This window comes from Salvelinus namaycush, unplaced genomic scaffold, assembly GCF_016432855.1.
Source record: "Salvelinus namaycush isolate Seneca unplaced genomic scaffold, SaNama_1.0 Scaffold216, whole genome shotgun sequence".
NCBI classification, from domain to species: domain Eukaryota; kingdom Metazoa; phylum Chordata; class Actinopteri; order Salmoniformes; family Salmonidae; genus Salvelinus; species Salvelinus namaycush.
In genome coordinates, this window is record NW_024058964.1 from 277,329 (window position 1) to 296,002 (window position 18,674).

At 47.0% G+C, this 18,674-nt stretch overlaps 1 protein-coding gene across 1 annotated transcript in view; it reads left to right on the plus strand.

Annotated features, from left to right (window-relative positions):
• The window catches only part of unc5a (unc-5 netrin receptor A), a gene marked incomplete at its 3' end in the record, with an annotated part of 180,109 nt that extends 163,436 nt beyond the window's left edge, over positions 1-16,673 (plus strand). The window contains exons 10-11 of the mRNA XM_038984141.1: positions 16,013-16,177; positions 16,489-16,673. Coding sequence (XP_038840069.1) covers positions 16,013-16,177; positions 16,489-16,673 — 350 coding nt within the window. The remainder of the gene's footprint in view (positions 1-16,012; positions 16,178-16,488) is intronic.
• Between the last annotated feature and the right edge of the window lie 2,001 nt (positions 16,674-18,674).

Genomic DNA, 18,674 nt, shown 5'->3' on the forward strand with positions numbered 1-18,674 from the left:
GGATGAATTTTGGCCCATTACTCCTGACAGAGCTGGTGTAACTGAGTCAGGTTTGTAGGTCTCCTTGCTCGCAAACGCTTTTTCAGTTCTGCCCTCACATTTTCTATAGGAATGGGGTCAGGGCTTTGTGATGGTCACTCCAATACTTTGACTTTGTTGTCCTTAAGCCATTTTGACACAACTTTGGAAGTATGCTTGGGGTCATTGTCCATTTGGAAGACCCATTTGTGACCAAGCTTCAACTTCCTGACTGATGTCTTGAGATGTTGCTTCAATATATCCACATAATTGTCCTCCCTCATGATGTCATCTATTTTGTGAAGTGCACCAGTCCCTCCTGCAGCAAAGCACCCCCACAACATGATGCTGCCACCCCCGTGCTTCATGGTTAGGATGGTGTTCTTTGGCTTGCAAGCCTCCCCCTTTTTCCTCCAAACATAACGATGGTCATTATGGGCAAACAGTTCTATTTTTGTTTAATCAGACCAGAGGACATTTCTCCAAAAATTACGATCTTTGTCCCCATGTGCAGTTGCAAACCGTAGTCTGGCTTTTTTATGGTGGTTTTGGAGCAGTGGCTTCTTCCTTGCTGAGCGACCTTTCAGGTTATGTCGATATAGGACTCGTTTTACTGTGGATATAGATACTTTTGTATCTGTTTCCTCCAGCATCTTCACAGGGTCCTTTGCTGTTGTTCTGGGATTGATTTGCACTTTTCGCACCAAAGTACGGTCATCTCTAGGAGACAGAACGCGTCTCCTTCCTGAGCGGTATAACGGCTGTGTGGTCCCTTGGTGTTTATACTTGCGTACTATTGTTTGTACAGATGAACGTGGTACCTTCAGTTGTTTGGAAATTTCTCCCAAGGATGAACCAGACTTGTGGAGGTCTACAAATTTTTTCCTGAGGTCTTGGCTGATTTCTTTTGATTTTCCCATGATGTCAAGCAAAAAGGCACTGAGTTTGAAGGTAGGCCTTGAAATACATCCACAGGTACACCTCCAATTGACTCAAATTATGTCAATTAGTCTATCAGAAGATTCTAAAGCCATGACATAATTTTCTGGAATTTTCCAAGCTGTTTAAAGGCACAGTCAACTTAGTGTATGTAAACTTCTGACCAACTGGAATTGTGATACAGTAAATTATAAGGGAAAAAATCTGTCTGTAAACAATTGTTGGAAAAATGACTTGTGTCATGCACAAAGTAGATGTCCTAACCGACTTGCCAAAACTATCGTTTGTTAACAAGAAATTTGTGGAGTGGTTGAAAAACGAGTTTTAATGACTCCAACCTAAGTGTATGTAAACGTCTGATTTCAACTGTATATATAACCATGCTTGAGAAAGCCTAAGAAAGCTTATGCCAGGTGCATTAGGGAATGTTATTCTAAGTTACAATTAAATACTAAAACGTACTTACGTGTCCGGTGTCATCAATCTAAGAAGCCTCTTAAGATACTACGTAAGGATGGGATGAAATCAAACATGTCACCACAGAGACAATGACACTGCAGCAGGTGCTTTCAAAGCATGAGTGTGTTTTCAAAGAAGAGCTCGGGACATTAAAAGGGGTCCAAGCTACCATTCATGTTGCTGCTGATGCTACTCCCAGATTCTATGGGCCAAGATCAGTTCCATATGCCATGAAGCCTAAAGTGGATGTGGAAATTGACAGACTCTTAGCAGAGGATATAATTATTCCTGTCAACTTCTCTGAGTGGGCAGCACCAGTTGTTCCCATATTAAAACCAGATGGTTCAATCAGATTATGCGGTGACTACAAGCTGACTGTAAATAGAGTTTCCTCTCTGGAGCAGTACCGTATACCCAAAGTGGAGGATTTGCTTTCAACGTTAACAGGAGGGCAACAGTTCACAAAACTAGACATGAGTCACGCATATCAGCAAGTGCTAATGATTAAAGCTTCACAGAAGTACCTGACCATAAACACCCACAGAGGGATGTTTACCTATAAACGCTTACCTTTCATGGTGTCTTCTGCACCAGCTATCTTCCAAAGAACCGTGGAGGGGGTTCTGCAGGGGTACCCAAGGTAACGGTTTACCTCGACGACATTCTGGTCATTAGGGGTCACGAAGGAGGAGCATCTCAGAATCTTTTGAGAAGGATGGCGGAGGTCGGTCTCCAGCTGAAGAGGAGCAAGTGTACACTGTTAGCTGATGAAGTGCAGTACCTGGGTCACAAGGTGGATGCCAAGGGGTTACACGCTGTCAAAGCTAAAGTGAGGGTTGTCTTACAAACGTTACGGCGCTGAAAGCGCCGCTAGGCTTACTGAACTATTACAATCGCTTCCTCCCGAACCTCTCTACCCTCTTAGCTCCTCTACATCCACCTATAGGGAAATGGTCAGAAAGACAGGAAGAAGCTTTTGCAAAGTCAAAGGTGTTACTGTAATCAGCTGAAGTGCTAGTGCACTACTCAGCAGACAGAGATCTCATCTTATCGTGTGACGCCTCATCGAATGGTGTGGGGGCGGTGCTATCCCACCGGATGGAGAATGGTGCAGAGAAACCTATCGGGTTCATGTCAAGAACGTTGTCGCCAGCGGAGCAAAAGTACTCCCAGCTGGACAAGGATGGACTGGCTGTCATTATTCGGAATACAGAGATTCCACTAGTACTTATATGGGAGAACATTCACTGTTGTGACGGACCATAAGCCTCTGATCTCTCTGCGTCAGGTTCTCCCTAGGAGAGGTGGGTGTGGAGTCAGGCGCAGGAGAGTGAGAATTGCAGGAAGGGCGTTTATTTACACGTCCAATAAAGAACAGGCACAGGACCACAACAGGACCACAACAGGACCACAACAGGACCACAACAGGACCACAACAGGCCCACAACAGGACCACAACAGGACCACAACAGGACCACCACAGGACCACCACAGGACCACAACAGGACCACCACAGAAACAGGACCTCAACAGGACCACAACAGGACCACAACAGGACCACAACAGGACCACAACAGGACCACAACAGGACCACAACAGGACCACAACAGGACCTCAACAGGACCACAACAGGACCACAACAGGACCACAACAGGCCCACAACAGGCCCACAACAGGACCACAACAGGACCACAACAGGACCACAACAGGACCACAACAGGACCACAACAGGACCACAACAGGCCCACAACAGGCCCACAACAGGACCACAACAGGACCTCAACAGGACCACAACAGGACCACAACAGGACCACAACAGGACCACAACAGGACCTCAACAGAAACAGGAACGCAGTCATGAAAAAACACCTGTTCAACAGAACAAACCAAAACGCAACCCAAACACCTGTTCAACAGAACAAACCAAAACGCAACCCAAACAAATGACAGATACACAAACAATCCCGCACAAAACCCAGAGGGTAGGGCGAGATGAAATACCCCACAATTAACCTAAACTCGACACAGGTGAACAACAAGACAGACAAAACCAAACGAAAAGGAAAAAGGGATCGGTGGCAGCTAGTAGACCGGCGACGAGCGCCGCCCGAACAGGAAGAGGAAGTCGTGACATTCTGTTCCATGAACAAAAGCTCCAATAGTTCAACGTTGCGCTGTGTGGCTCAGGGCCTACGAGTACAGAACCATTTACAAGCCAGGTAGATACCATGGGACTGCTGATGCTCTGAGTAGGCTGTCCGTTCCACAAATCATCGCTCAGGTAGGAGAAAATGACCAAGTCTTGATGATCGACGTGTTGGACGATGCACCGGTGAACACGGCACAAATCAAGCAAACGGACTTCAAAGGATGTGACGTTATCACAAGTGCATGAATTTATCCTGAAAGGATGGCCTACAGTGACAGAGCCTCGGATCATGCCTTAATACACTCACCGCTTGGCCTTGAGTGCTGGAGATGGGTGTGTTCTGTGGGGTTCAAGAGTAGTTATCCCACCACAAGGGCGGGGGTATGCTACTGAAGTTGTTGCACCAGTCGCAGCCAGGTATGTCGAGAATGAAAGGCCTAGCGAGGTCATACATCTGGTGGCCAAAGATGGACCAGAATGTGGAAAATTAGGTCAGCCTGTATGCAGCCTGGCCTCCTTAGTGGACTACATAGGGAATATGATGTAATTTGGGACACATTATCTCAGTGTTTGGTAACTAGTACATTTTGGTCATTTATCAGACTATAATGAAATAGTGGTTTAACGAGTCAACATGAGGTCTCAAAGACTTTTGACCACATTTTTAAAAAATGGCTGGAGACACAAATATGCTGAGATAAAGAGGGTCCCTTCGTGGTCCCCTTTTCGGAAATGTTCAGGTTTTTGGGGGAGTTTTAATTGAATGTTTTCTGGGTTTATCTTCCATCGATCATTTGAAATATTTCTAGGATAGAGGGAGTTGAGAGAGAGTCAGGGACTTGCACGACTTCTGCCTAAAAACCATTGTGGCCTTGCTTCAGGCTTAGTGGATCAGTATGCCGTGCCTTCAGAGAGGGGGGACTGTGTCTGTCTGTGTGTGTGTGTGTGTGTGTGTGTGTGTGTGTGTGTGTGTGTGTGTCTGTGTGTGTGTGTGTGTGTGTGTGTGTGTGTGTGTGTGTGTGTGTGTGCGTGCGTGCGTGCGTGCGTGCGTGCGTGCGTGTGTGCGTGCGTGCGTGCGTGCGTGCGTGGGGACTGTGCGTGCGGCAGCCTCCACAGCTCCTGTCTGATTGATTCTACTAGGAGCCTCTCTCAAAGGGAGCTCAGATCAAATATAGAAGAGTGTATTAATACACCTGGAACTACCTTCACATCCTGACTCCTGGAACCTCTCAACCACTCCTCTCCTACTCCCTCCCTCCCTCTCTCCACCTCTTTCCTTTACCCCCACCTCTCCTCTCCTACTCCCTCCCTCCCTCTCTCCCTCCTCCTCTCCTTCACACTTGCTTGGCCTACTACAGCTGGATAAGGAGAGAAGGGAGGGGGGGGGTAGAAGAAAGACAGAGAGGGGAGAGAGGAACCAAGAGAGAGATAATTAAATATAGAATGAGACAGAGAGAGAGAAATATAGAGAGAAGGAAAGAGAGAGAGAGAGAGAGAGAGAGAGAGAGAAAGTACACAGATCTAACTCTCCTAGTCTGAGAGCAGCAGGTCCCTAAAGAGAATACTGTGTTTGTGAGTTCCTGGCTCTAACTCTCCTAGTCTGAGAGCAGCAGGGCCCTATAGAGAATACTGTGTCTGTGAGTTCCTGGCTCTAACTCTCCTAGTCTGAGAGCAGCAGGGCCCTAAAGAGAATACTGTGTCTGTGAGTTCCTGGCTCTATTTCTCCTAGTCTGAGAGCAGCAGGGCCCTAACGAGAATACTGTGTCTGTGAGTTCCTGGCTCTAACTCTGCTAGTCTGAGAGCAGCAGGGCCCTAAAGAGAATACTGTGTCTGTGAGTTCCTGGCTCTAACTCTCCTAGTCTGAGAGCAGCAGGGCCCTAACGAGAATACTGTATCTGTGCCAAAACAAACAACAGCAATAGTAGAAGCACATCACACTAGAACAGACAGAGCTTGTGTCCCAGATTGCACCCTATGGGCCCTGGTCAATAGTAGTGCAATATTATTTTTTTTAATTTATTTAACCTTTATTTAACTAGGCAAGTCAGTTAAGAACAAATTCTTATTTACAATGACGGCCTACCCCGGCCAAACCCAGACGACGCTGGACGAATTATTCGCCGCCCTATGGGACTCCCAATCACGGCCGGATGTGATACAGCCTGGAATCAAACCAGGGACTGTAGTGACGTCTCTTGCACTGAGATGCAGTGCCTTTAGACCGCCACTCGGGAGGGAATAGGGTGTAATTTAGGACAGGAGTCAGTCTCAGTGAGGCGTCAGAGATGGTTTCTCTCTCTGGGCTGCTGAAGACTTCCTCTCTCTCTCTGTCTCTCTCTCTCTCTCTCTCACCTGCTCCTCTCCTGTCCACCTGGGTCACAGTGCCCCCATCTGGCCACATGTGAGTACTGCAGCTGCTCTCCCCTCTGAATTTTTTAATTTAATTTTTTTAATTTATTTAACCAGGTAGGCCTGTTGAGAACAAGTTCTCATTTACAACTGCGACCTGGCCAAGATAAAGCAAAGCAGTGCGACACAAACAACAACACAGAGTTACACATGGAATAAACAAACGTACAGTCAATAACACAATAGAAAAGTATGTACAGTGAGGGAAAAAAGTATTTGATCCCCTGCTGATTTTGTACGTTTGCCCACTGACAAAGAAATGATCAGTCTATAATTTTAATGGAAGGTTTATTTGAACAGTGAGAGACAGAATATGAACAAAAAAATCCAGAAAAACGCATGTCAAAAATGTTATGAATTGATTTGCATTTTAATGAGGGAAATAAGTATTTGACCCCTCTGCAAAACATGACTTAGTACTTGGTGGCAAAACCCTTGTTGGCAATCACAGAGGTCAGACGTTTCTTGTAGGTGGCCACCAGCTTTGCACACATCTCAGGAGGGATTTTGTTCCACTCCTCTTTGCAGATCTTCTTCAAGTCATTAAGGTTTCGAGGCTGACGTTTGGCAACTCGAACCTTCAGCTCTCTCCACAGATTTTCTATGGGATTAAGGTCTGGAGACTGGCTAGGCCACTCCTGGACCTTAATGTGCTTCTTCTTGAGCCACTCCTTTGTTGCCTTGGCCGTGTGTTTTGGGTCATTGTCATGCTGGAATACCCATCCACGACCCATTTTCAATACCCTGGCTGAGGGAAGGAGGTTTTCACCCAAGATTTGACGGTACATGGCCCCGTCCATCGTCCCTTTGATGCGGTGAAGTTGTCCTGTCCCCTTAGCAGAAAAACACCCCCAAAGCATAATGTTTCCACCTCCATGTTTGACGGTGGGGATGGTTTCTTGGGGTCATAGGCAGCATTCCTCCTCCTCCAAACACGGCAAGTTGAGTTGATGCCAAAGAACTCAATTTTGGTCTCATCTGACCACAACACGTTCACCCAGTTGTCCTCTGAATCATTCAGATGTTCATTGGCAAACTTCAGACGGGCATGTATATGTGCTTTCTTGAGCAGGGGGACCTTGCGGGCGCTGCAGGATTTCAGTCCTTCACGGCGTAGTGTGTTACCAATTGTTTTCTTGGTGACTATGGTCCCAGCTGCCTTGAGATCATTGACAAGATCCTCCTGTGTAGTTCTGGGCTGATTCCTCACCGTTCTCATGATCATTGCAACTCCACGAGGTGAGATCTTGCATGGAGCCCCAGGCTGAGGGAGATTGACAGTTCTTTTGTGTTTCTTCCATTTGCGAATAATCGCAGAAACTGTTGTCACCTTCTCACCAAGCTGCTTGGCGATGGTCTTGTAGCCCATTCCAGCCTTGTGTAGGTCTACAATCCTGTCCCTGACATCCTTGGAGAGCTCTTTGGTCTTGGCCATGGTGGAGAGTTTGGAATCTGATTGATTGATTGCTTCTGTGGACAGGTATCTTTTATACAGGTAAGAAACTGAGATTAGGAGCACTCCCTTTAAGAGTGTGCTCCTAATCTCAGTTCGTTACCTGTATGAAAGACACCTGGGAGCCAGAAATCTTTCTGATTGAGAAGGGGTCAAATACTTATTTCCCTCATTAAAATGCAAATCAATTTATAACATTTTTGACATGCGTTTTTCTGGATTTTTTTGTTGTTATTCTGTCTCTCACTGTTCAAATAAACCTACCATTAAAATTATAGACTGATCATTTCTTTGTCAGTGGGCAAACGTACAAAATCAGCAGGGGATCAAATACTTTTTTCCTTCACTGTATACAGTGTGTGCAAATGAAGTAAGATTAGGGAGGTAAGGCAATAAATAGGCCATAGTGACAAAAAATTACAATTTAGCAAGTAAACACTGGAGTGATAGATGTGCAGAAGATGAATGTGTAAGTAGAGATACTGGGCTGCAAAGGAGCAAAAAAATAATAATATAACAATATGGGGATGAGGTGGGCGATTTACAGACGGGCTATGTACAGGTGCAATGATCGGTAAGCTGCTCTGACAACTGATGCTTAAAGTTAGTGAGGGAGATATGAGTCTCCAGCTTTAGAGATTTTTGCTATTTGTTCCAGTCATTGGCAGCAGAGAACTGGAAGGAAGACGGCCAAATTAAGTGTTGGCTTTGGGAACCAGTGAAATATACCTGCTGGAGCGTGTGCTGCTATGGTGACCAGTGAGCTGAGATAAGGCAGGGCTTTACCTAGCAGAGACTTATAGATGACCTGGAGCCAGTGGGTTTGGCGACGAGTATGAAGCGAGGGCCAGCCAACGAGAGCATACAGGTCACAGTGGTGGGTAGTTTATGTGGCTTTGGTGACAAAACAGATGGCACTGTGATAGACTACATCCAATTTGCTGAGTAGAGTGTTGGAGGCTATTTGTAAATGACATTACCGAAGTCAAGGATCGGTAGGATAGTCCGTTTTACAAGGATATGTTTGGCAGCATGAGTGAAGGATGCTTTGTTGCGAAATAGGAAGCCTATTCTAGATTTAATTTTGGATTGGAGATGTTTAATATGAGTCTGGAAGGAGAGTTTACGTCTAACCAGACACCTAGGTATTTATAGTTGTCCACATATTCTAAGTCAGAACCGTCCAGAGTAGTGATGCTGGACGGGCGGGCAGGTGCAGGCAGCGATCGGTTGAAGAGCATGCATTTAGTTTTACTTGAATTTAAGAGCAGTTGGAGGCCACGGAAGGAGTGTTGTATGGCATTGAAGCTCGTCTGGAGGTTAGTTAACACAGTGTCCAAAGAAGGGCCAGAAGTATACAGAATGGTGTCGTCTGCGTAGAGGTGGATCAGAGACTCACCAGCAGCAAGAGCAACATCATTGATGTATACAGAGAAAAGAGTCGGCCCGAGAATTTAACCCTGTGGCACCCCCATAGAGACTGCCAGAGGTCTGGACAACAGACACTCCGATTTGACACACTGAACTCTATCTGAGAAGTAGTTGGTGAACCAGGCGAGGCAGTCATTTGAGAAAGCAAGGCTGTTGAGTCTGCCGATAAGAATGCAGTGATTGACAGAGTTGAATACCTTGGCCAGGTCGATGAAGACGGCTGCACAGTATTGTTTCTTATCGATGGCGGTTATGATATCGTTTAGGACCTTGAGCGTGGCTGAGGTGCACCCATGACCAGCTCGGAAACCAGATTGCATAGCGGAGAAGGTACTGTGGGATTTGAAATGGTCGGTGATCTGTTTGTTAACTTGGCTTTCGAAGACCTTAGAAAGGCAGGGTAGGATAGATATAGGTCTGTAGCAGTTTGAGTCTAAGTGTTTGAAGAGGAGGATGACCGCGGCAGCTTTCCAATCTCTGGGAATCTCAGACGATAAGAAAGAGGTTGATTAGGCTAGTAATAGGGGTTACAACAATTGCGGTGGATAATTTTAGAAAGAGAGGGTCCAGATTGTCTAGCCCAGCTGATTTGTAGGGGAAATGACTGATAATGGTTAGATACTAGTTAGTATATGAATGGTTAGATACTAGTTAGTATATACTGTATGGTTAGATACTAGTTAGTATATACTATATGGTTAGATACTAGTTAGTATATATGAATGGTTAGATACTAGCTAGTATATATGAATGGTTAGATACTAGTTAGTATATACTGTATGGTTAGATACTAGTTAGTATATGAATGGTTAGATACAAGTTAGTATATACTGTATGGTTAGATACTAGTTAGTATATATGGATGGTTTGATACTAGTTAGTATATACTGTATGGTTAGATACTAGTTAGTATATGAATGGTTAGATACTAGTTAGTATATATGAATGGTTAGATACTAGTTAGTATATATGAATGGTTAGATACTAGTTAGTATATATGAATGGTTAGATACTAGTTCGTATATATGAATAGTTAGATACTAGTTAGTATATATGAATGGTTAGATACTAGTTAGTTTATACTGTATGGTTAGATACTAGTTAGTATATACTGTATGGTTAGATACTAGTTAGTATATACTATATGGTTAGATACTAGTTAGTATATACTGTATGGTTAGATACTAGTTAGTATATACTGTATGGTTAAATACTAGTTAGTATATGTGAGTGGTTAGATACTAGTTCGTATATTGTAGCGTTCGTCTTTCGGGGAGAGAGTGGACCAAGACGCAGCGGGTGATAAATACATGATGATTTAATAGACAAGACGAACACTGACACGAAAGACACTTGATAATTTACAAAACAACAAACGACGTTAAACAGACCTGAACTTGTGAACTACATATAACAAAGAACGCACGAACAGGGAAAAACGAAACAGTACCGTGTGGTGTAACAAACACAGACACAGCAACAATCACCCACAAACAAACAGTGAGAACAGCCTACCTTAATATGGTTCTCAATCAGAGGAAACGTCAAACACCTGCCTCTAATTGAGAACCATATCAGGCAACACATTAACCCAACATAGAAACACAGAACATAGACTACCCACCCCAACTCACGCCCTGACCAACTAAACACATACAAAAACAACAGAAAACAGGTCAGGAACATGACAGAACCCCCCCCCCCCCCTCAAGGTGCGAACTCCGGGCGCACCCCTAAAACTCAAGGGGAGGGTCTGGGTGGGCATCTGTCCGCGGTGGCGGCTCCGGCGCAGGACGAGGACACCACTCCACCATTGTCTTTGTCCCCCTCCTTAGCGTCCCTTGAGTGGCGACCCTCGCCCCCGACCCTGGTCCAGGAACCTTCACCAAGGCCCCTCCTAAATAGAGGAGACAACTCAGGACAGAGAGGTAGCTCAGGACAGAGAGGTAGCTCAGAACAGAGAGGTAGCTCAGGACAGAGAGGTAGCTCAGGACAGAGAGATAGCTCCGGACAGAGAGATAGCTCCGGACAGAGAGATAGCTTAGGACAGAGGGACAACTCTGGACTACTGGCAGCTCCGGACTGAGTGGCAGCTCCGGACTGTAGGGCAGCTCCGGACTGTAGGGCAGCTCCGGACTGTAGGGCAGCTCCGGACTGTAGGGCAGCTCTGAACTGTAGGGCAGCTCATGACTGGAGGGCAGCTCATGACTGGAAGGCAGCTCATGACTGGAGGGCAGCTCATGACTGGAGGGCAGCTCATGACTGTAGGGCAGCTCATGACTGTAGGGCAGCTCATGACTGGAGGGCAGCTCATGACTGGAAGGCAGCTCATGACTGGAGGGCAGCTCATGACTGGAGGGCAGCTCATGACTGGAGGGCAGCTCATGACTGTAGGGCAGCTCATGACTGGCTGGCAGCTCCTGACTGGCTGGCGGCTCTGGCGGCTCCTGACTGGCTGGCGGCTCTGGCGGCTCCTGACTGGCTGGCGGCTCTGGCGGCTCCTGACTGGCTGGCGGCTCTGGCGGCTCCTGACTGGCTGGCGGCTCTGGCGGCTCCTGACTGGCTGGCGGCTCTGGCGGCTCCTGACTGGCTGGCGGCTCTGGCGGCTCCTGACTGGCTGGCGGCTCTGGCGGCTCCTGACTGGCTGGCGGCTCCGGCGGCTCCTGACTGACGGACGGCTCTAATGGCTCGGGACAGACGGGCGGCTCTAATGGCTCGTGGCAGACGGATGGCTCAGATGGCGCTGGGCAGACGGATGGCTCAGATGGCGCTGGGCAGACAGATGGCTCAGACGGCGCTGGGCAGACGGATGGCTCAGACGGCGCTGGGCAGACGGATGGCTCAGATGGCGCTGGGCAGACGAGCAGTGCAGGCAGCTCAGACGGCGCTGGGCAGACGAGCAGTGCAGGCGGCGTTGAGCAGACGAGCAGTGCAGGCGGCGTTGGGCAGACGGCCGACTCTGACCTGCTGAGGCGCACAGTAGGCCTGGTGCGTGGTGCTGGAACTGGTGGTACCGGACTGGAGACACGCACCTCAAGGCTAGTGCGGGGAGCAGGAACAGGGCACACTGGACTCTCGATGCGCACTATAGGCCTGGTGCGTGGTACCGGAACTGGTGGTACCGGACTGAGGGCACGCACCTCAGGACGAGTGCGGGGAGAAGGAACAGTGCGTACAGGGCTCTGGAGACGCACAGGAGGCTTGGTGCGTGGTGCCGGAACTGGTGGTACCGGGCTGGAGACACGCACCACAGGGAGAGTGCGTGGAGGAGGAACAGGGCTCTGAAGACGCACTGGAAGCCTGGTGCGTGGTGTAGGCTCTGGTGGTAATGGGCAGGAGACACGCACCATAGGGCTAGTGCGTGGAGCAGTAACAGGACGCACAGGACTCTGGAGAACCACAGGAGGCTTGGTGCGTGATGTAGGCACTGTCTTAACCAGACGGCTAGCACGCACCTCAGGACGAGTATGGAGAGCTGTTCCCGGTGACATCAACTCACCGACACGTTCAGTCGGACGGATGCCGTGCCTCATGCACCAAACCAGTACATCCCTCATAACTCTCTCCTCCAATTTCCCCATTAACTCCTTCACTGTCTCTGTGTCACTCACCTCCAATTCCGCCCTCACCGGCTCCTTACGGTAAGCAGGGGGAGTTGGCTCAGGTCTGACTCCTGACTCTGCCACACTCCCCGTGTGCCCCCCCCCAATAAATTTTTGGGTGAGCCTCTCGGGCTTCCAGCCGCTCTGCCTTGCTAGCGCCTCATAATGCCGCCTCTCCGCTTTCGCTGCCTCCAGCTCCGCTTTGGGGCGGCGACACTCCTCTGGCTCTGCCCAGGGTCCTTCTCCGTCTAGAATCTCCTCCCATGTCCATTCCTCCTTGTACCACTGCTGCTGTCGCTGCTGCCCGTTAACCCGCTGCTTGATCCTTCGTTGGTGGGTGATTCTGTAACGTTCGTCTTTCGGGGAAAGAGTGGACCAAGACACAGCGGGTGATAAATACATGATGATTTAATAGACAAGACGAACACTGACACGAAAGACACTTGATAATTTACAAAACAACAAACGACGTTAAACAGACCTGAACTTGTGAACTACATATAACAAAGAACGCACGAACAGGGAAAAACGAAACAGTACCGTGTGGTGTAACAAACACAGACACAGCAACAATCACCCACAAACAAACAGTGAGAACAGCCTACCTTAATATGGTTCTCAATCAGAGGAAACGTCAAACACCTGCCTCTAATTGAGAACCATATCAGGCAACACATTAACCCAACATAGAAACACAGAACATAGACTACCCACCCCAACTCACGCTCTGACCAACTAAACACATACAAAAACAACAGAAAACAGGTCAGGAACGTGACATATATACTGTATGGTTAGATACTAGTTAGTATATATGAATGGTTAGATACTAGTTAGTATATATGGATGGTTAGATACTAGTTAGTATATATGAATGATTAGATACTAGTTAGTATATGTGAGTGGTTAGATGCTAGTTAGTACACTGCTCAAAAAAATAAAGGGAACACTTAAACAACACAATGTAACTCCAAGTCAATCACACTTCTGTGAAATCAAACTGTCCACTTAGGAAGCAACACTTATTGACAATAAATTTCACATGCTGTTGTGCAAATGGAATAGACAAAAGGTGGAAATTATAGGCAATTAGCAAGACACCCCCAATAAAGGAGTGGTTCTGCAGGTGGTGACCACAGACCACTTCTCAGTTCCTATGCTTCCTGGCTGATGTTTTGGTCACTTTTGAATGCTGGTGGTGCTTTCACTCTAGTGGTAGCATGAGACGGAGTCTACAACCCACACAAGTGGCTCAGGTAGTGCAGTTCATCTAGGATGGCACATCAATGCGAGCTGTGGCAAGATGTTTTGCTGTGTCTGTCAGCGTAGTGTCCAGAGCATGGAGGCGCTACCAGGAGACAGGCCAGTACATCAGGAGACGTGGAGGAGGCCGTAGGAGGGCAACAACCCAGCAGCAGGAACGCTACCTCCGCCTTTGTGCAAGGAGGCGCAGGAGGAGCACTGCCAGAGCCCTGCAAAATGACCTCCAGCAGGCCACAAATGTGCATGTGTCTGCTCAAACGGTCAGAAACAGACTCCATGAGGGTGGTATGAGGGCCCGACGTCCACAGGTGGGGGTTGTGCTTACAGCCCAACACCGTGCAGGACGTTTGGCATTTGCAAGAGAACACCAAGATTGGCAAATTCGCCACTGGCGCCCTGTACTCTTCACAGATGAAAGCAGGTTCACACTGAGCACATGTGACAGACGTGACAGAGTCTGGAGACGCCGTGGAGAACGTTCTGCTGCCTGCAACATCCTCCAGCATGACCGGTTTGGCGGTGGGTCAGTCATGGTGTGGGGTGGCATTTCTTTGGGGGGCCGCACAGCCCTCCATGTGCTCGCCAGAGGTAGCCTGACTGCCATTAGGTACCGAGATGAGATCCTCAGACCCCTTGTGAGACCATATGCTGGTGCGGTTGGCCCTGGGTTCCTCCTAATGCAAGACAATGCTAGACCTCATGTGGCTGGAGTGTGTCAGCAGTTCCTGCAAGAGGAAGGCATTGATGCTATGGACTGGCCCGCCCGTTCCCCAGACCTGAATCCAATTGAGCACATCTGGGACATCATGTCTCGCTCCATCCACCAACGCCACGTTGCACCACAGACTGTCCAGGAGTTGGCGGATGCTTTAGTCCAGGTCTGGGAGGAGATCCCTCAGGAGACCATCCGCCACCTCATCAGGAGCATGCCCAGGCGTTGTAGGGAGGTCATACAGGCACGTGGAGGCCACACACACTACTGAGCCTCATTTTGACTTGTTTTAAGGACATTACATCAAAGTTGGATCAGCCTGTAGTGTGGTTTTCCACTTTAATTTTGAGTGTGACTCCAAATCCAGACCTCCATGGGTTGATAAATTTGATTTCCATTGATAATTTTTGTGTGATTTTGTTGTCAGCACATTCAACTATGTAAAGAAAAAAGTATTTAATAAGAATATTTCATTCATTCAGATCTAGGATGTGTTATTTTAGTGTTCCCTTTATTTTTTGGAGCAGTGTATATGTGAGTGGTTAGATACTAGTTAGTATATAGGAATGGTTAGATACTAGTTAGTATATACTGTATGGTTAGATACTAGTTAGTATATGTGAGTGGTTAGATACTAGTTAGTAAATATGGTTAGATACTAGTTCGTATATACTGTATGCTTGGTTAAGGCCCTGGATGTGTATGCCTTAGCCCTATGTCTCTATCTCTCTATTACCCCCCCTCTCTCACTCTCTCTCTCTATTACCCCCCCCCCCTCTCTCAATCTCTCTCTATTGCCCCCCCTCTCTCGATCTCTCTCTATTGCCCCCCTCTCACTCTCTCTCTCTATTACCCCCCCCTCTCTCACTCTCTCTCTCTATTACCCCCCCCCCTCTCTCGATCTCTCTCTATTGCCCCCCTCTCACTCTCTCTCTATTACCCCCCCTCTCTCTCTATTACCCCCCCCCCCTCTCTCCCTCTCTCTCTATTACCCCCCCCTCTCTCACTCCCTCTCTCTATTACCCCCCCCTCTCTCTCTCTATTACCCCCCCCCCTCTCTCACTCTCTCTCTCTCTCTATTACCCCCCTCTCTCTCCCTCTCAGCTTACCCCTCTGTGACTTTCGGTCTCATTTTGTCTGACGTACTGTACCTCTGCCTTACCTCAGTGCTTCTCCGAGACATGCATATGGAGCGACAGGGAGAGAAAGTTTTAGTCATGAATAAATTATATCAGACAGTCAGCTGGTACCTGACTGGTTTATAAAGAGAGGAGCTGGAGCTTCGGTATCACAAAGTTCTGCTATTAAAAGCTAGTCACTTTAAAAATATATATTTGGGGTGAAAAAAGTTATGGTAGCTTCATGTATTCATAATCCATTCAGAATAGAGACCTGGTTTTCTTCCTCTCTCAGAACTATCCTACTCAACGACCTGGGACATCTACTCATTTAGAACCAGGATATTTGTGTACCTGTCTTTCTCCACTAATATAAGTCACTCTCTCACGGGGCAGCTAGTCACATCTGAAACCTTGCTTTATAATGGTCATATATTGTGTTCTGTTCTTGTACACTAGGAGATCCCGTTCTACCACATCTGGAACGGTTCCCAGCGGTTCCTCCACTGTACCTTCACCCTGGAGCGGCTCAACCTCAGTACCTGTGAGCTCACCTGTCAGCTGTGTGTCTGGCAGGTAGAGGGGGAGGGACAGAGTTTCAGCCTCGACTTCAACATCGCCAAGGTAACACTCAGGGACACATATGATGTATTTCACAATGTGCCTCTCACCAAGATATGTGTTGATGTGTTATCCAAAGAGATGGACTCTTCTCTTTTTCTCTTAACAATACAGTTCTTTAATATGTTGGCTGCTACTCTCTATACTCTAATCCTGTTATTATTTGGTTCATATGACCTAAGAAGACAACAGTCCCTTGGACTATATAGTTCATGGCTCGTAGCTATACAGAACGTGTTCGGCTGGAGCTCTCTCTCTGTGTATATCTCTATATATTCCTATATAACCTTTTATAAATTCCTCTGGCCCTATAGGACAGTCGGCCCCTGGACCCGGAGTTCCTGCTGATGGACAATAACCTGAATGGTACGGCTCTAGCAGGACCCAGTGCTTTCCAGATCCCCTATCTCATCAGGCAGAAGATCTGCAGCAGCCTGGATACACCTTGTCCCAACGGGGCCGATTGGAGACTGTTGGCCCAGAGACTCAAACTGGACAGGTAACGAACCCTAACCACCGACCCTAAACTAGAGACTCAGACTGGACAGGTAACTAACCATAACCACCGGCCCTAAACATAACCCTAGGGTGAGTGAACAAGGCACTAAAAGATTGGTTTGGGACTGGGCCTAGGTAGAGATTCAATATTGGTTTGGGACTGGGCCTAGGTATAAAGATTCAATATTGGTTTGGGACTGGGCCTAGGTATAAAGATTCAATATTGGTTTGGGACTGGGCCTAGGTATAAAGATTCTATATTGGTTTGGGACTGGGCCTAGGTATAAAGATTCAATATTGGTTTGGGACTGGGCCTAGGTATAAAGATTCTATATTGGTTTGGGACTGGGCCTAGGTATAAAGATTCAATATTGGTTTGGGACTGGGCCTAGGTATAAAGATTCTATATTGGTTTGGGACTGGGCCTAGGTATAGAGATTCTATATTGGTTTGGGACAGAGCCGATGCCTCTCCCATTTAACATGATTTTACACAGATAATTTGGGCCAGTAACTTTCTCATTTAAATCAGGCTTCTTTTAAACAGGAAAGAATCAGAGAGAAAACCCTGATCAATTTCCTTCCAATGTAACTTCCTCCCTGGTAATGAAGTCTATTACGTACACTTGTCTCATCGTCTGGATTTACCTTCATTAATTACACATTGGTCTGGTGCAGTACAGATCCAATTATCCCTGATTGGCTCAGTACAGATCCAAGTATCCCTGATTGGCTCAGTACAGGTCCAATTAGCCCTGATTGGCTCAGTACAGGTCCAATTAGCCCTGATTGGCTCAGTACAGGTCTAATTAGCCCTGATTGGCTCAGTACAGGTCCAATTAGCCCTGATTGGCTCAGTACAGGTCCAAGTATCCCTGATTGGCTCAGTACAGGTCCAATTAGCCCTGATTGGCTCAGTACAGGTCCAATTAGCCCTGATTGGCTCAGTACAGGTCCAATTAGCCCTGATTGGCTCAACCTAATCCGTTCCAATGTAGTTCCCTTAAAGGAACGTGTCTTCTGTTGGGTAAAGGGGCAATCTGTATATTCATATCCTAACTAGTATCTAACCATTCAAATATCCTAACTAGTATCTAACCATTCAAATATCCTAACTAGTATCTAACCATTCAAATGTCCTAACTAGTATCTAACCATTCATATATCCTAACTAGTATCTAACCATTACCAGTCATTTCCCCTACAAACCAGCCGGGCTAGACAATCTGGACCCTCTCTTCTCTCTACTATACAGGACAGTGTATGAAAGGCTGTTTCTCTCTACTATACAGGACAGTGTATGAAAGGCTGTTTCTCCCTACTATACAGGACAGTGTATGAAAGGCTGTTTCTCTCTACTATACAGAACAGTGTATGAAAGGCTGTTTCTCCCTACTATACAGGACAGTGTATGAAAGGCTGTTTCTCTCTACTATACAGGACAGTGTATGAAAGGCTGTTTCTCCCTACTATACAGGACAGTGTATGAAAGGCTGTTTCTCCCTACTATACAGGACAGTGTATGAAAGGCTGTTTCTCTCTACTATACAGAACAGTGTATGAAAGGCTGTTTCTCCCTACTATACAGGACAGTGTATGAAAGGCTGTTTCTCTCTACTATACAGAACAGTGTGGAGTAAAAGGCTGTTTCTCCCTACTATACAGGACAGTGTATGAAAGGCTGTTTCTCCCTACTATACAGGACAGTGTATGAAAGGCTGTTTCTCTCTACTATACAGGACAGTGTATAAAAGGCTGTTTCTCTCTACTATACAGAACAGTGTATGAAAGGCTGTTTCTCTCTACTATACAGGACAGTGTATAAAAGGCTGTTTCTCTCTACTATACAGGACAGTGTATGAAAGGCTGTTTCTCTCTACTATACAGGACAGTGTATAAAAGGCTGTTTCTCTCTACTATACAGGACAGTGTATGAAAGGCTGTTTCTCCCTACTATACAGGACAGTGTATGAAAGGCTGTTTCTCTCTACTATACAGGACAG